This window comes from Dendrobates tinctorius, unplaced genomic scaffold (assembly GCF_039654945.1).
Source record: "Dendrobates tinctorius isolate UK_male_01 unplaced genomic scaffold, ASM3965494v1 ptg000237l, whole genome shotgun sequence".
In the NCBI taxonomy this organism is placed as follows: domain Eukaryota; kingdom Metazoa; phylum Chordata; class Amphibia; order Anura; family Dendrobatidae; genus Dendrobates; species Dendrobates tinctorius.
Window position 1 is genome coordinate 14,000 of NW_027361904.1, and position 18,670 is coordinate 32,669.

The 18,670-nt window shown below is 47.3% G+C and overlaps 1 protein-coding gene across 2 annotated transcripts in view; it reads left to right on the forward strand.

The window, feature by feature from the left end:
• Positions 1–283: 283 nt before the first annotated feature.
• IL6ST (interleukin 6 cytokine family signal transducer) overlaps positions 284–18,670 on the forward strand; it is a 28,282-nt gene continuing 9,895 nt past the window's right edge. The window contains exons 1-10 of one of the 2 annotated variants that reach the window (XM_073556645.1): positions 284–348; positions 1,973–2,287; positions 2,610–2,730; positions 3,003–3,089; positions 4,346–4,512; positions 6,745–6,890; positions 13,088–13,244; positions 13,660–13,745; positions 14,046–14,253; positions 15,179–15,361. In XM_073556645.1, the coding sequence (XP_073412746.1) occupies positions 297–348; positions 1,973–2,287; positions 2,610–2,730; positions 3,003–3,089; positions 4,346–4,512; positions 6,745–6,890; positions 13,088–13,244; positions 13,660–13,745; positions 14,046–14,253; positions 15,179–15,361 (1,522 nt within the window). In that variant the 5' untranslated portion in view covers positions 284–296. The remainder of the gene's footprint in view (positions 349–1,972; positions 2,288–2,609; positions 2,731–3,002; positions 3,090–4,345; positions 4,513–6,744; positions 6,891–13,087; positions 13,245–13,659; positions 13,746–14,045; positions 14,254–15,178; positions 15,362–18,670) is intronic. The other variant, XM_073556646.1, reaches the window with a different exon arrangement.

Here is an 18,670-nt window from a genome sequence, read left to right on the forward strand (position 1 = left end):
AAAAAAAAAATGAACTACTGTGCTGTGATTGCATAAGTGTGAACACCCTGTTTATAATTGAGGATGTGGTTGTGTTCAGAATCGGCCAAATCACGTTTCCCCCTCCTGTTACATAGTAGTCAGTGCTCGGCCGCCATCATCCTGATCAGGGGCGTGTAGACTTTTTATAATCCCTGTATATGCTCTGGACATGAGGCAGTGCACAGTGCAGAATCATATAAATACTTTACTGCTGCCTCCTTTAATGAGGGTCTTGAGCTTTTTTTTTTTTTTTTCATTTTTCAGATTCCGCCATCATGAGGCGACTTTCTCTCCTTGCCGCCCTCTGGGCCATCGTCGTTGCTGCGGGTAAGTGACGCATTATTATCGCCCCGTGGGTCGGGTGGTACACGTTCACACAGGGTGCAGGATCGGTATGATCGGGCCATGTGCGTGGTACCTTGTGCCATTAACCCCTTCACATGGCTTCCTGCACTCACTGAGAACATTGTCATTGGTTAACAATCTGTAAGATGCTCCCAATAGAGGCGGCGCAGTGTGTTGCACTCAAAGGGTAAAATCCACAAAATCTACTAATTTATCTCAGTAATCCCTGATAGCCTAAGGGGCAGTAAAAGGGTCAGGGGAGGTGGCTGGGTTAATGGTAATGTCCCTGGCGGTCAGGGAGATTACTGGGTGAATGGAGGATGTCCCTGGTGGTCGGGGGATGTGACTGGGTCAATGGTGATGTCCCTGGCAGTCAGGTGAGGTGAATGGGGCTGGTATCTCTGCCGGTCTGGTGGTGTTACTGGGAGGGCGTCCCTGGCGGTCGGGGGAGGTGACTGGGTGAATGGAGGGCTTCCCTCCCAGTCAGGGGATGTGACTGGGAGAATGATGAAGTCCCTAGAAGTTGGGGGAGGTGAATGGGTTAATGGTGACATCCCTGGCTGCCGGGGATGTGACCTGATGAGGGCGTCCCTGGCGGTTGGGGGAGGAGACTGGGTTAATGGTGACGTCCCCTGGCTGCTGGGGGATGTGACTTGGTGAGGGTGTCCTTGGCGATCGGGGGAAGAGACTGGGTTAATGGTGATGTCCGTGGCTGCCGGGGGATGTGACTTGGTGAGGGCATCCCTGGTGGTTGGGGGACGTGACTGGGTTAATGGTGATGTCCCTGGCTGCCGGGGGATGTGACTTGGCGAGGGCGTGCCTGGCGGTTGGGGTAGGTGACTGGGTTAATGGTGATGTGACTTGGTGAGGGTGTCTCTATCGGTCGGGGGAGGTGACTGGGTTAATGGTGACGTCCCTGGCTGCCGGGGGATGTGATGTGGTGAGGGCGTCCCTGTCGGTCGGGGGAGGAGACTGGGTTAATGATGACGTCCACTGGCTGCCGGGGGATGTGACTTGGTGAGGGCGTCCCTGTCGGTCGGGGGAGGAGACTGGGTTAATGATGACGTCCACTGGCTGCCGGGGGATGTGACTTGGTGAGGGCGTCCTTGGCGATCGGGGGAGGAGACTGGGTTAATGGTGACGTCCGTGGCTGCCGGGGGATGTGACTTGGTGAGGGCGTCCCTGGTGGTTGGGGGAGGTGACTGGGTTAACGGTGACGTCCCTGGCTGCCGGTGGATGTGACTTGGTGAGGGCGGCCATGGCTGTAGGGGGAAGTGACTTTTATATTTCATATTAGACATTTACATTATATCCACAGGATGTGCCATCAGTGGTATGGGAGTCCCATTATGGAGAGAATATCCCTGGTGGTCTAGGGAGGCATTGGGTTAATAGAATTGTTTGACTGAGATGTTGCAGTGTCTGATCTCTGAAGAGCGTCAGCCAGGGGGAGGGGAGAAGAGTATACTTATCCTAAACCCCTTGGGGTGAGAGCGGGCCCCTTGTAACCCCCGGGTGCCGATGTAGCAGTGTGTGCGTGCACCCCTGATGTGGTGAAGTGTGGCTCTGTCTCGCCATGATGGTAATGAGAGCCTCTTACTTTCAGAGGGGCTTACAATCAACTCCTGCGCTTACAACGAGCCACAGTCGCCCACTGTGGAGCTGAACACCAACCTGACGGTGTTTTGCATCCTGAACCAGACCTGCCTGCGAGAGCTGAACCACCCCATTACCTCCAAGGAGTTATTCTGGAAAGTGGGGAACACGGTGATCCCCGAGAGCCAGTACACGCTGGTCAATAAGAGCGTCTCCAGCGTCACCTTCCAGCCCACCCTGGACATGCACAACAGCCTCACCTGCGCCTTTAAGGCCTACGGTCAGACTGACGTCACCCTCCACGGCATTTACTTCACTCTGGGCTGTAAGTACATTTCCCGAATCCCGGGGTTAACATGGTTAGGGGCTGGTCTTAGAAATGTAGAGGGAGCGGCATATTCTCCGTCCTTTGCTGTAGGCGTCAATCGTTTGCCTCTGCACTATTGCCAGCAGAACTGAAGCAGGAGCCTCCCCCCACTGAGCTCCGCCCCCCTCATCCTGGCACAGGATTAACCTGCATCTCCTGCTGATGGGCTACATCCCTTCACATTAACATCACAGCCCCTCTAGGTGTACTGTGTCACGGATGGACCCCTCCAACAGGTATATATCGCTGAAGCCCCTCTATCTTGTGATCCCTTCTACAGATCCTCCAGTGAAGCCGGAGAACCTGAGCTGCATCTGTTATAACGGGAAGACCCTTACCTGCACATGGGAGCCCGGACGACCCACCGTGATTCACACCACGTACACCCTGAAGCAATACTGGTAATCGCGCGCACGGCGGTGTGCATGACTCTTACATTTCTCCTGTCTGTGGGGGGATTACAAGGCGGTAGTCCGGCTTTCTCTATACAGACTGTTTTGCAGACTCTTCATTATTTTTGTTCCACCCTCACTAATTTCTAGGTTTATTTTATTTTTAACCCTTTTGTTTTCCTCGTGGTTTTTGTTTTGTCCCCTCCACCCCCTTTTAGCTCTTCTAACCTCCTCCGCTCTCTCCCTCTCCCATCTCCTTTTTCTTTCCCGCTGATCTGTAGGGTAGAACCGGACCTGCTCAATAACACCGAAATAGTGCACAACCTAACCTCTGACTATCCCAAAATACGGAGACCATCTGTGTCTAGGTAAGGTGGTCTCCCAGCCTGAAACCCTTCCATCGTAACCCGCCATGTTTTCTCTGCAGGGTCAATACAGAGGTTGTCCACTACTTTTACATTGATGGCCCATCTTTAGGATAGGTCATCAGTATCTGATCAGCCGGGGTCCGACACCCAGCAGCCCCGCCGATCGGCTGTTATCAGGGTCGGCGGCCACCGGCCCGAAAGTTACTTGTGCAACTGGTCGCTGCAGGGTTCGACACATCCGCCTACTATTCAAATCAAATTTTTTTTGTTGGTTTTTTTTGACGTTTAGGGACTCAACAATACCAGTGTGTGGTACCAGTTTTGTTTCTTTAAACTTGTATTAATATTATAACATAGGAGGAGCAACATGGCAGCGATAGAGGCCTTCAGCAGACCCCCTGACTGTCATGGTCCGGTGAGCGCATGCACCCAGCAGACCCCCTGACTGTCATGGTCCAGTGAGCGCATGCACCCAGCAGACCCCCTGACTGTCATGGTCCGGTGAGCGCATGCACCCTGCAGACCCCCTGACTGTCATGGTCCGGTGAGCGCATGCACCCAGCAGACCCCCTGACTGTCATGGTCCAGTGAGCGCATGCACCCAGCAGACCCCCTGACTGTCATGGTCCGGTGAGCGCATGCACCCAGCAAGACCCCCTGACTGTCATGGTCCGGTGAGCGCATGCACCCAGCAAGACCCCCTGACTGTCATGGTCCGGTGAGCGCATGCACCCAGCAGACCCCCTGACTGTCATGGTCCGGTGAGCGTATGCACCCAGCAGACCCCCTGACTGTCATGGTCCGGTGAGCGTATGCACCCAGCAAGACCCCCTGACTGTCATGGTCCGGTGAGCGTATGCACCCAGCAGACCCCCTGACTGTCATGGTCCGGTGAGCGTATGCACCCAGCAGACCCCCTGACTGTCATGGTCTGGTGAGCGTATGCACCCAGCAGACCCCCTGACTGTCATGGTCCGGTGAGCGCACGCACCTCTGCCCTCTCAACACCCTCCAGGGCGAATATGATGTAATTTTACTTTATATGGTGTATGATGGGGGTTAAAAAAAAGTAGGCCACAGGATTGTACCAGGGCGGGGCTGTTAATAATAATAATAATAATAATTATAATTATTATTAGTTTTTTGTTTGTTTTTTTTTAACACTATGCAGTCATGTTGTTATTGTCTAGTACAGGGTTGTACCGTGCAGACTTATTGGAGAGGCGCACTTTTAATGGCATTTTTGCCTTTTCCAGGAACTCTGGCCAGAGGAAGGACTGTGTGGCCGAGGCGGAGAAGCGTTCCTGTACCCTGTTGCACCCGGACTTTTCCCTGTACATTGACACCACCTTCCTGGTGGAAGCCGAGAATCCGCTGGGCCGAGCTGAATCTGATCCCGTACAGTTCGACATTATTGAAATCTGTAATTATCCAGCTAGGGGTGCAACTTCTGATGTGACAACAGAGGGGGGCTCGCGTTTATACAGTCAGACCGGCAGTAAAACTACAACTCCCAGCATGCCCATGATTAGTTAAAGGGATTGTTTCAAAATCAGGCCCATGATGGTCTGAAAAAAAAATCAAATGCTTGCCGGCCCCCAACGTGCCTCCGCACGACTGCCGCTCTCCCCGCTTCCTTTTCTGACGGAAAGGCATTGCAGGTGTTTGTCCCTTTTTTTTTTTTTTTTTTTTTTTTTAATCATTTGCAGTTTATTAAAGGAGTTGTCCAGGATGATTATATATAGATAGAGATATATATATATATATATATATATATATATATATATATATATATATATATATATATATATATATATATATACAGTGCCTACAAGTAGTATTCAACCCCCTGCAGATTTAGCAGGTTTGATAAGATGCAAATAAGTTAGAGCCTTCAAACTTCACACAAGAGCAGGATTTATTAACAGATGCATAAATCTTAGAAACCAAAAAGTTATGTTGCTCAGTTAAATTTTAATAAATTTTAAACATACAAGTGTTGGTCAATTATTATTCAACCCCTAGGTTTAATATTTTGTGGAATAACCCTTGTTTGCAATTACAGCTAATAATCATCTTTTATAAGACCTGATCAGGCCGGCACAGGTCTCTGGAGTTATCTTGGCCCACTCCTCCATGCAGATCTTCTCCAAGTTATCTAGGTTCTTTGGGTGTCTCATGTGGACTTTAATCTTGAGCTCCTTCCACAAGTTTTCAATTGGGTTAAGGTCAGGAGACTGACTAGGCCACTCCAACACCTTGATTTTTTGCCTCTTGAACCAGGCCTTGGTTTTCTTGGCTGTGTGCTTTGGGTCATTGTCTTGTTGGAAGATGAAAAGACGACCCATCTTAAGATCCTTGATGGAGGAGCGGAGGTTCTTGGCCAAAATCTCCAGGTAGGCCGTGCTATCCATCTTCCCATGGATGCGGACCAGATGGCCAGGCCCCTTGGCTGAGAAACAGCCCCACAGCATGATGCTGACACCACCATGCTTGACTGTAGGGATGGTATTCTTGGGGTCGTATGCAGTGCCATCCAGTCTCCAAACGTCACGTGTGTGGTTGACACCAAAGATCTCGATCTTGGTCTCATCAGACCAGAGAACCTTGAACCAGTCTGTCTCAGAGTCCTCCAAGTGATCATGAGCAAACTGTAGACGAGCCTTGACATGACGCTTTGAAAGTAAAGGTACCTTACGGGCTCGTCTGGAACGGAGACCATTGCGGTGGAGTACGTTACTTATGGTATTGACTGAAACCAATGTCCCCACTGCCATGAGATCTTCCCGGAGCTCCTTCCTTGTTGTCCTTGGGTTAGCCTTGACTCTTCGGACAAGCCTGGCCTCGGCACAGGAGGAAACTTTCAAAGGCCGTCCAGGCCATGGAAGGCTAACAGTAGTTCCATAAGCCTTCCACTTCCGGATGATGCTCCCAACAGTGGAGACAGGTAGGCCCAACTCCTTGGAAAGGGTTTTGTAGCCCTTGCCAGCCTTGTGACCCTCCACGATCTTGTCTCTGATGGCCTTGGAATGCTCCTTTGTCTTTCCCATGTTGACCATGTATGAGTGCTGTTCACAAGTTTGGGGAGGGTCTTAAATAGTCAGAAAAGGCTGGAAAAAGAGAGAATTAATCCAAACATGTGAAGCTCATTGTTCTTTGTGCCTGAAATACTTCTTAATACTTTAGGGGAACCAAACAGAATTCTGGTGGTTTGAGGGGTTGAATAATAAATGACCCTCTGAATAAACTTTTCACAATTTAAAAAAAAAATAAACAAAGAAATAACATTCTTTTTTGCTGCAGTGCATTTCACACTTCCAGGCTGATCTACAGTCCAAATGTCACAATGCCAAGTTAATTCCGAATATGTAAACCTGCTAAATCTGCAGGGGGTTGAATACTACTTGTAGGCACTGTATATATATATATATATATATATATATATGTGTCGTCCTTCCACACCCATCCTTGGATTTTATTGCCGCTCGGCTCCATTTGAAGTGAATAGAGCAGAGCCGCGATACCGCACATGACCTGCAGACAGAAGCGCTGCGTCTAGAAAGAAGCCGCCATGTCATCCTAACTCTGTAAATGAGTAAAAGCAGAATAACGATCGTCCTTCCTTTTTGTTCTCTGCTCCTTTTTTCTTATAAAGTGAAGCCCGATCCTCCGGACATTGTGAACGTGTCTGCCGTGCTGGAGAGAGTGCTGCGAATCGAGTGGAAGAATCCCATGAAACTGGTAGTGCTGAAATACAACATCCGATACAGACCCACGGGCGGCACCGCTGCGTGGAGCGAGGTGAGGGGGGTCCGTACCCGTACGCCAGACCCAATGTATTGCGTCTCTTGTGAAGCCCATCCGCTGGTTGAGCTTCGTAGACCACCATGCTGGGACAATTTTTCTTCCCCCCCCCCCCCCCCCCCTTTTTACAGAGCAGTAGGTTTTTGTTTTTTTTAGTTTCTTCAACTTGTAAAAACACTTGTGTGACAGTGTAATTTTTTTTAACCCTTTTACGAGCTTTGATGTAACAATACGTCCAGGTTGCCTGGTACTTGCTGACCTCAGACATATGGAGAAGTCATGATGATTTTGACAGCTGACACCACGCACTCGGTGCAGAAGGGGTGCTCGCACTGCCCCCAAAGCTTCAACCCCCTAAATACTGTGATCAATATCAATCACAGTGTTTATCAGGCAAGCAGAGCGAGGGAGCCCCCCTCTGCTCTCCGACCGGCGCCCCTGCGATGTCATCGCAAGGGGCTGATCATTGACGCGGTGACCGGATGTCATCATGACAATATCCCGGTCCGCTAGAGCTAGCAAACGTGCTAGATCATGCTCAGTGCAAAGTGTAGACGTTTTGTCAGTGCAGCGCTGACCGTTTTGTGAAGCATAGAAACACTCCTGCATTGCTATGCTTTACAAGCGATCGGACTGCAAAAAAAGTCCCATAGTGGGAGATTGGACGCTGACCCTAGCCAGGAAAGAAGGCCAACTCCTCCCCAGCAGACCTGTGTATGGTCTGTCATGGCGCTGCATGATTCTGATTCATGTAGGGAAGCGATCAGAGGCTGAAGGACCATCAGCCATTAACGTGGGGGTCTCTACCAATGACAGAGTAGTTGGTTCAGGAAAATAGGGAGGTGACCTACTCAGAGGAGGAAGAGGTGCGCTGTTGTCCCTCACAGCAAGAGGCTCCCGAGAGACTTGCCGGTATGGGATGCTGCCGTCAGTGCTGGGACCAAGTCCATAAAAAAAAAAAACCCACTGCTGTTCTTGGAAAGAGTAGACCCATAAATATGACTTTGGCAAAGGATGTCTCATTTTTGGAATGGGATGTCCCACCGAATCTATGGCTTTGGAATGATGTGTCTGACAACTCAACGGTTTCGGAGTGAAGTGTGCCAAAAACTCTGCAATAAAATGTCCCACCAGTTATGTGGTGCGTCCCACAAATTTAGTGGATTTGGAGTGGGGATGTCTGTCTCTAAATTGTTCCAATTTTAGTACATGTGCTGCAGAAAGGGGCACTGTCATATGTGCACAGGGGGCCAAACATGTGAAACGCTCCACGAATTTGCGTAATTCTGTAAGTAATGGCCAGAAACCCATCTAGATCATATGGTAATTTAGCTTATATTTACAGTGTCCTTGCCTTGAAGGACAGAGATATTAACGGGGAAAGGCGGAGCGAGACGCCCTCCTGAGACTATACTGGGGGGGGCCTCTGTTACAGGGGACTTAAGCCTGAGGTTCGAACACACTGGACAGGACCTACCTTATCCTGTTCATTCTGCCTCCCAAAGATCACAGTAAGGCTCGGCGCACATTTATCCTGCGTTGAGCGCTTAAACCGGGGTTTCTGCGTAAAGCTCTGAAATACGTGATTCAGATGGAACACCTGGTGGAAGATTCCCTATAATGAGGCAGATGGAGGCACTGTGGACGCCATCTGACCCGTGATCCAGTGGTGTCTTTTTAGGCGTGCATAAAAGCACAGTCCGCCACATATTTGTGCACTTCTGAAAAGGAGACCCTCAGTTTCATCTGAATCGTGTCACTCAAAAATTTAGATGGAAACCCCAAAGTAAGTGCTCATCGTAGAGCGCAGGATAAATGCGATCCCAAATGTTATGCAAAATGTTCCCAATAAAGGCTTCAACTCAATCTACAAAAAAAAATGCAAGTCCCCACTCAGGTCCGTCATCTGTTAACGGAAATATAGGGGGCTTCCACATTACTGATAGTGCAAAGACTCTGGAAAAGCAAAATGTCTACTCGCACCCCCAAAAGAAATTAAGCAAATACTGTGCTTCCAAATGCCTCCCTCCCTTCTGATCCCCAGTGTGCCTAAACCACAGTTAGTGTCCACATGTTTGGTATTTCTGTAGCGATAAGAACCCGCCTAATTTACAGGTGCGTGTTACCAGAAGCATGGGCTGGGAATAAAGTACTGGTCACTACAATGGCAGTTTGCAATTTTCGCTTGGCAAAATCCACTGCTGCTTGTTTCTGGGAAAACGCCCATGGAGTCAAAATCGTCACTACACCTGTAGATAAATTCCCAAAGGAGTATAATTTCCAAAATGGGGTCACTTGAGGGGGGGGGGGGGGAGAGTTCTTCTTTTCTAGCAACTAGGGGCTCTGTATCTGGAGTCCGAAAACTAGTCTAGGAAAATCTGCATTCCAGTAGAAAAAAAAATAACTCCCTCACTCCTGAGTCTCGCCGTGTGGACAAGCAGGACTGTACAGACATGTATGGGGGATCTGTGTGCTCAGGAGAAATCGCACAAAAAATTGTATGGTGCAATTTCTCCTGTTACCATTGCGAAAATAAAATAATTTGGGTCTATAGTAAAATTTGTTGTGTTTTTTTTTTTTTTTTTTTTTTTTTCTCTTTCTCCTCTCCCCCCTTTTTCCCTTGTATTGAAGTGTTCCAGGGTTATAACCTGGTAAAGGGACAGTGGTCAGAATCGTAAAAATTGGACCGGTCAAGAAGGTGAAAACAGGCTGGTGGGATAAAGGGATTAAAAAAGGACTTTTTCACCAACTGAACTGGACACACAATGCTATAATACCTGCAGAGTTGTTTTGTATGGTTTTATTATTTCCTTTATTAACCCCTTTACCCCCAAGGGTGGTTTGCACTTTAATGACCGGGCCAATTTTTACAATTCTGACCACTGTCCCTTTATGAGGTAATAATCCTGGAACGCTTCCATGGATCCCGGTGATTCTGAGATTTTCTCGTGACATATTGTACTTCATGTTAGTGGTAAAATTTCTTTGATATGACTTCTGTTTATTTGTGAAAGAAATGGAAATTTGGCGAAAATTTCGCAATTTTCCAACTTTGAATTTTCATGCCCTTAAAACAGAGATACGGCACACAACAAATAGTTAATAAGTAACATTTCCCACATATCTACTTTACATCAGCACAATTTTGGAACCAAAATTTTATTTTGTTAGGAAGTTATAAGGGTTAAAAGTTGACCAGCGATTTCTCATTTTTACAACACCATTATTTTTATTTTTTTTATTTTTTTTTTTTTTTTAGGGACCACCTCACATTTGAAGTCACTTTGAGGGGTCTATATGATAGAAAATACCCAAAAGTGACACCATCCTGTGACATCGGCTGCCCTGCCCGCCGATGCCCCATCAGCGGCGGCACCCGCCGCAGCCTCTTCTTACCGGCGCTCCTCCACCTGCGCGCCCTCCCGTCCTCGCTCCCCTTCTGCTGCGGTGCCGTGCGCCGTCCTTAGGCCGCAGGCGCGCACCCGACCGCTCTCTTTACCTGGCGGTGGGAGTCGCTGAGGGGCTGGGCTTCGTGACCACTTCCTGGCAATGAGGTATTTCTGGCGTCCTCCCTATGGGGAAGACGCCTGGTGATTGTGCTGTATTTCTGCACAGTTCTGGCCCCTATAGGTTCTATACTTCTCTTGTCTAGTTGTTTCCTCTGGTCCTGTTCGTGTCTCCCCTGTCTTCGGTCCGTTACCATTCTCCCTGTCTGGTCCGCCTCCTCTCGTCCGTGCTTTCCACTTCGAGTCTCCCCTGCCTGTCATCTGTGTTCTGGCTTCCTGTCCGGTCTCCTGCCCTCCCCTGGGTTCTTTCGGTCTCAGCTCGTTCCTTACTATATCTGCCCCTGGGGCATCCCTGTTCCGCTTCTGGTCCTGCTTGTCCTTCTTGGTACCGGCTGTCACGGTCCTGACCCCTGCGGTTTTGCCCCTAACGATCCCTGTATAGGGGTCGGTCATCACCTGGCGCGCTCGGCCCAGGGGCTCCAGGTCCGTGATCTAGAGGGTCCACTCTCAGACATAGTCTGCTCCTGAGCGTCACACATTCTAAAAACTGCACCCCTCAAGGTGCTCAACACCACATTCAAGAAGTTTATTAACTCTTCAGGTGCGTCACAGGAATTTTTTGAATGTTTAAAAAATAAACATTTAACTTTTTTTTTTCACAAATTTCCTTCATATCCAATTTGTTTTATTTTCCCAAGGGTAACAGGAGAAATAGGACCCCAAAAGTTGTTGTCCAATTTGTCCTGAGTACGCTGGTACCCCATATGTGGGGAAAAACTACTGTTTGGGAGCATGGCAGAGCTCAGAAGAGAAGGAGCACCGTTTGATTTTTCAATGCAAAATTGGCTGGAATTTCAGACATGTTGTTTGGAGAGCTTCTGATGGGCCCAAACAGTGGAAACCCCCAATTCTAACTCCAACCCTAACCCCAACGCACCCCTAACCCTAATAGGAAAATGGAAATAAATACATTTTATTTTATTATTTTTCCCTAACTAAGGGGGTGATATCGGGGGTTTTGATTCGCTATTTATGGCAGTTTTTATGTTTGACAGCTGTCACACGCTAAAAGACGCTTTTTATTGTAAAAATAGTTTTTGTATCACCACATTTTGAGAGCTATAATTTTTCCATATTTTGACCCACAGAGTCCTGTGAGGTCTTATTTTTTGCGGGACGAGTTGACGTTTTTATTGGTACCATTTTCAGGCACATGACATTTTTAGATCACTTTTTATTCCGATTTTTGGAAGGCAGAATGAACAAAGACCACCAATTCATGAATTTCTTTTTTTTTTTTTTTGTGGTGGGGGGGCATTTACACTGTTCCGCGTATGGTTAATTTGATAAAGCAGTTTTATTCTTCGGGTCAGTACGATTACAGCAATACATCATTTATATCTTTTTATGTTTTGGCGTTTCTATACAATAAAAACCATTTTATATAAAAAAAATAATTTTTGCATCGCTTTATTCTGCGAGCTATAATTTATTTTTCGCTGATGATGCTGTGTGGCGGCTCGTTTTTTGCGGGACAAGATGACGATTTCAGCGGTACTATGTGTATTTATATCCGTCTTTTTGATCGCACGTTATTCCACTTTTTGTTCGGCGGTATGATGATAAAGCGTTGTTTGCCTCGTGTGGTTTTTTTTTTTTTTTTTTGTTTTTTATTATGGTGTTCACTAAAGGGGTTAACCAGTGTGATAGTTTTATAGGGCGGGTCGTTAAGGACGGCGCAATACTAAATATGTGTACTTTTATTGTTTAGATTTTTTATATATTTAAAAATTTATTTAGTGCTGGAATAAATAATTTTTATTTTTTTTCTTAATTTTTACAATTTCATTTATTTTTATTTTTTTTATTTAATTTAATTCAATTCTTAATCTTACACTGTGTCCCACTATGGGACACTCCTTTTGTGCAGGCTGATCGCTTCTATAGCAAACATATCTGCATGTCAGTTGTCAGTGCTGCACAGAGTTGCACACTGACCTGGGAGTCTTCCTGGTCATCACTGCGCATGACAGGAAGTCTCTCAGCAGTGGAGACCCGGATGTCGTCGGTACCCCGCGTCATGCCGTGGGGTCTCCGATCCAAAGGCAGAGGGGCTGTCACAGCTGTCAGCCCCTTTGCCGGCTCCGGAACACTGCGATCTTGTTTGATCGCAGTGTTCTGGGGGTTAAAGTGCCGAGAGGTGTCCGTGACCGCTCCTGGCGTTTAGTGCCAGGTGTCAGCTGTGAGAATCAGCTAACACCCGGCCGCAATCAGTGACACATTGTGAGTTTACTTATGTCCAAGTGGGTGTTATCAGATACTTTTCACTGAGGGCGTGGACTTCTTCTCCCTGTATGATCCTGACCAATCATACATAGGCAGCAACATAGAAATATAGAAGGACCTGTGATGTCATCGATGTCACATGACCTGAGTCCACAGTTCGTGCCAGCTAGTGTGTGCAGCTTTAAAAAAAAAAAAAAATCTGTTCTGTGTGGTGTAATAGCTCTTCAGTGCTTATAAGGGGGATTTCGGGCCCCATTAAGATTTCTCACAGAGCGTAATACACTATTCATAGAAGTTCATGCTCTAGAAGATAATTAACCTAAACTGAGGACCACTTTTATGGGGGCATAAGATGCCCTAGGTGACCCCGCACTGGTGTAATGTCAGATTTTTTTCCATCAGGTCCCTTCTGATGACCTAACAAAAACAAGAGAGTCGTTCAGTCTACAGGAACTGCAGCCGTATACAACCTACACCATAAGTATACGCTGCAAGCTGATCGTAGCTCCATTCTGGAGTGAATGGAGCAAAGAATATACAGCCATTACCTCCGAATCTGGTAAGTGGTACGTGTCTGGTCTTATCATGTGTGTCCACCTGTAATGGGGAACTTTCCTGTATACAGAGATACATAAGATTCTGTCTGCAGTCACCACTAGGGGGAGCTCCCTGTATACAGAGATACATTATAAGATCCTGTCTGTAGCCACCACTAGGGGCAGCTCCCTGTATACAGAGATACATGATAAGATCCTGTCTGCAGTCACCACTAGGGGGAGCTCCCTGTATACAGAGAGGCATAAGATCCTGTGTGCAGCCACCACTAGGGGGAGCTCCCTGTATACAGAGATACATAAGATCCAGTCTGCAGCCACCACTAGGGGGAGCTCCCAGACTTAGTTTTGCCCTTTGCTTTGTGTTTCCATCTTTCCTCTTGTAGCTTCGTTATAATCTTTTGCCATTATGTTCTCCAGCTCCATCTGAAGGTCCCGAATTTTGGAGGAAGATCAGCAATACCCAGTCTGATGTTGGAGAGAGGGTCGTCCGGCTGATGTGGAAGGTAGATGTCTCGGGCTTTGTGTTCTGTGCTCTTTCTATATGACGAGCTGTTGTAGATCGTCCTGCACGTTCCCGGGATGGCAGGGAATGATCGCAGCAGATCACATGTTGACCACTTGTCTTGTGACTTCTCCCTCCACTTTAAACTTATGGCCGCCATCATACAAATTTTACATGGGAGCGTAATTTGCTTGTGACTCAGGGCTTCTGAAGGCCGTACAGGAGCAGATGTGACGGCTATGAGCAGTATAAAGGGGTGGTAATCTGACTGGACGAGTAATTAACCCTCCTCTGTTATTAGGATTTAAAGTCCCAAGCAAATGGACTGATCCTGGGCTACAACGTGACTGTGAAGAGGGGAGCAGACGTGGTCCGGTCACTGACGGTGGAGGAGACCACGTGTAACATCACTGTCCCCAAAGACTCCTACGAGGTCGTCCTCACTGCTTATAACAGCAAAGGCCCCTCTCCTCCATCCACACTAATTATCCCACGTGTCACTGATAAAGGTGAGCCCCCGCATGTACTGATGTAACACCGCACCGCATGTGGAGGCCCCCAATAACACGATCGTGCCGAGGATCCGCAAGTCCCTAATGTGTGTATATTGCTCAAAAAGGAAAGTCTGTCTCCAGCCGAGCGTTGGGAGTGTTGTGCTGATCTTATTGTCTTGTTATTGGTCCCCTGTGCATCCTATATTATACCCCAGAGCTGCACTCACTATTCTGCTGGTGCAGTCACTGTATACATACATTACTGATCCTAAGTTACATCCTGTATTATACTCCAGAGCTGCACTCACTATTCTGCTGGTGCAGTCACTGTGTACATACATTACTGATCCTGAGTTACATCCTGAATTATAGCCCATAGCTGCACTCACTAGTCTGCTGGTGCAGTCACTGTGTACATACATTACATTACTGATCCTGAGTTACATCCTGAATTATACCCCAGAGCTGCACTCACTATTTTACTAGTGGAGTCACTGTGTACATACATTACATTACTGATCCTGAGTTACATCCTGAATTATACCCCAGAGCTGCACTCACTATTTTGCTAGTGGAGTCACTGTGTACATACATTACATTACTGATCCTGAGTTACCTCCTGTATTATACTCCAGAGCTTCGCTCACTATTCTGCTGGTTCAGTCACGGTGTACATACTTTACATTACTGATCCTGAGTTACACCCTGTTCCTGAGTTACACCCTGTATTTTACTCCAGAGCTGCACTCACTATTCTGCTGGTGCAGTCACTGTGTACATACATTACTGATCCTGAGTTACATCCTGTATTATACCCCTGAGCTGCACTCACTATTCTGCTGGTGCAGTCACTGTGTACATACATTACATTACTGATCCTGAGTTACTTCCTGTATTATACCCTATTCCTGCGCTCACTATTCTGCTCTCACTGTTCCAGTTGTTCAGCCGGCAGATATGAACCTTAGAGCCTACCCCAAAGATGGACTCCTCTGGGTGGAGTGGAGGCCGCCGGGGAAAGTGCTGGGATATGTGATCGAGTGGTGCAGGAATTCTCTGTCTATGGACTGCGATGCTGAGTGGCAGCGGGAGCCGAGTGACTCGACCAGAACGTTTCTGCGGGGTAAGAATGGAAAAGAGACATCAGTGTTCCCCGTTTACGGCAGTGAATTATAGAAAGAAAATAAAAATCCTGCATTTTCCCCTTATAAAACACACACACACCCCCCTCCCCCGATAACCTCTGCACAGACCAGAGCATGCCCTCAGCACTCTCCCATAGAAGCCGATAGATGATGGTCACAGATAACCTCCTCCTCCTTTCTGCACAGTGACTTCTATAGGAGAGTTTTTTGGGTATGATCTGTGCAAAAGACATCAGAGGATATTGATCGCCTCCTGTTATGAATGAGTCACCGAGGAGGAAAAACAAAAACAAGCTAAGCCACAGAAAACCAGAGAGGTTGGTAACTAAGCGGAATGCAGACCCCTGATCCTATCCACACAACTAGCAGTAGCCGTGGAGCGTACCTACGAAGATCCTAGACGCCTCGTCATAGCCGGAGAGCTAAATAAGCCTAAAGCAAGAAAAGGGGATATCTGAACTGCCCCAGAGCAGACCCCTCAGGTGGCAGGTCTCTGCAATTCAGACCAGCTTCATTACCTACTGTCACCACTAGAGGGAGCCCGGATGGAGAACTCACGACTCCTCTGTCAACACAGAGGTAAACCAGAAAATGAGTTCACAACAGTACCCCCCCTTGAGGGGTCACCGAACCCTCATCCACACCACCAGGCCGATCAGGATGGGCCCGGTGAAAAGCACGAACCAATCTATTGGCATGAATATCAGAGGCAGAGACCCAAGAATTGTCCTCCTGGCCATAACCCTTCCACTTGACCAAATACTGGAGTCTCTGTCTAGCCAGACGAGAATCCAGTATTTTCTCTACCTCATATTCCACATTACCTTCAACCAACACAGGGTCAGGAGGTGCCGCCATAGGAACCACTGGCTCAACAAACCTCTTCAACAGAGACTTATGAAACACGTTATGGATCTTAAACGTAACAGGAAGAGCCAATCGAAAAGAAACCGGGTTAAGAATCTCCAAAATCCTATAAGGTCCAATAAATCTTGGCTTGAACTTTGGAGACGCAACCTTCCTAGAGAGATGTTTTGACGATAACCAAACCATATCACCCACTTTAAACCGGGGACCAATGGTCCTATGCCGGTTGGAAAACCGCTGGGCCTTTTCTTGAGAGAGGGACAACTTATCCACCACTTGGTCCCAAATCTGCTGCATTCTCTCTACCACAGTGCCAACACCTGGGCAGGCGGAAGATTCCACTTGCCCTGAAGAAAATCGAGGATATAACCCAAAGTTACAGAAAAAGGGTGACATCAATGTGGCAGAACTAGCTCTATTGTTCAGTGTGAATTCAGCCAAGGGCAAAAATAAGACCCAATCATCCTGATCAGCAGATATAAAACATCTCAAATAGGACTCCAAAGTCTGGTTTGTTCTCTGTCTGCCCATTGGTCTGTGGGTGAAACGCAGAGGAGAAGGATAACTGAATTCCCAGCTTGGAATAAAAAGCTTTCCAAAATCTGGAGACAAACTGGACTCCTCTGTCCGACACAATGTTCTCAGGTATCCCATGCAGCCGAACCACCTGTTGTAAAAACAAGGGCACCAACTCTGAGGAAGATGGCAGCTTTGGGAGTGGTACAAGATGGACCATCTTAGAAAATCTATCACAAATCACCCAGATAACAGTCATTCTCTGAGAGACAGGAAGATCAGAAATAAAATCCATTGAGATATGGGTCCATGGCCTCTTGGGCACCGGCAAGGGCATCAACAACCCACTGGAACGAGAACAGGGTTTAGCCCGGGAACAAGTCCCACAAGACTGCACAAAATTGCTGACATCACGAGATAAGGCGGGCCACCAAAAAGACCATCTCGCCAAATCTCTGGTATCTCTGGATGACCAGCCAACGCGGAGCAATGAACTTCAGACATCACTCTTTCTCCACTGGTCAGGAACATACAATTTTCCCATAGGACAACGCTCAGGTTTCTCCTCCTGAAATTCTTCCAGGGCACGTCTCAAATTGGGCGAGATGGCAGAAAGAACTACCCCCTCACCTAGGATGGTAGTAGGTTTGGTAACCATAGGAGAATCAGCAAAGAAACTCCTAGAAAGGGCGTCTGCCTTAACATTCTTAGTTCCTGGAAGAAAGGAGACCACTAAATCAAAACGCGTGAAAAACAAGGCCCACCTAGTCTGTCTAGGATTCAAGCGTTTGGCCGACTCCAGGTAAATCAAATTCTTGTGGTCAGTTAGGACCACAACTTGATGTCTAGCTCCCTCCAACCAATGTCTCCACTCCTCGAATGCCCACTTCATGGCCAACAATTCCCGATTCCCCACATCATAGTTGCGTTCAGATGGGGAGAACTTTTGGGAAAAGAAGGCACAGGTATTCATTTTAGAAGTCACCGGATCTTTTTGGGACAAAACAGCTCCTGCACCAATCTCCGAAGTATCTACCTCTACCTGAAATGAAAGTGAGACATCAGGTTGCCGTAAAACCGGAACAGAAGTGAACCTCCGCTTCAGCTCCTGAAATGCCAAAGCAGCCTCTGGAGACCAATTCAGCACATCAGCGCCCTTCTTGGTCAGATCAGTCAGTGGTTTGACAATACCAGAAAAATTACCTATAAATTTACGATAAAAATTAGCAAAACCCAAAAACTTCTGGAGGGCCTTCAAAGAAGTGGGCTGAACCCAATCATAAATGGCCTGTACCTTGGCCGGGTCCATTTCAATAGTTGACGGAGACAAAATAAATCCCAAAAATGAAATCCTCTGTACCCCAAAAAGGCATTTCGATCCCTTAACATACAGGGAATTCTCCCTCAAAATCCAGAACACAGTCCGAACATGTTCCACATGAGAATCCCAATCACTGGAAAAGATCAAAATGTCATCCAGATAGATGAACAAAAAACCTATCCACAAAGTCCCGGAAGACAGAAGGGGCATTAGTGAGCCCAAAAGGCATCACCAGGTACTCAAAATGTCCCTCCGGAGTATTAAAAGCCGTCTTCCATTCATCCCCATGCTTGATGCGAATAAGATTATATGCCCCCCTGAGGTCAAGCTTAGTAAACCAGCAAGCACCTTTAACTCTGGAGAATAAATCAGATATCAGGGGTAACGGATACTGATATTTATCCGTAATCTTGTTAAGGGAACGATAGTCAATACAAGGCCTTAATGAACTATCTTAGCCACGAAAAAAAAAACCAGCACCCAAGCGTGAAGAGGATGGTTCAATATGACCCTTCTCCAACGACTCCTTAATATAGGATCGCATAGCCTCATGCTCGGGTACAGATAAATTGAAAAGTTGACC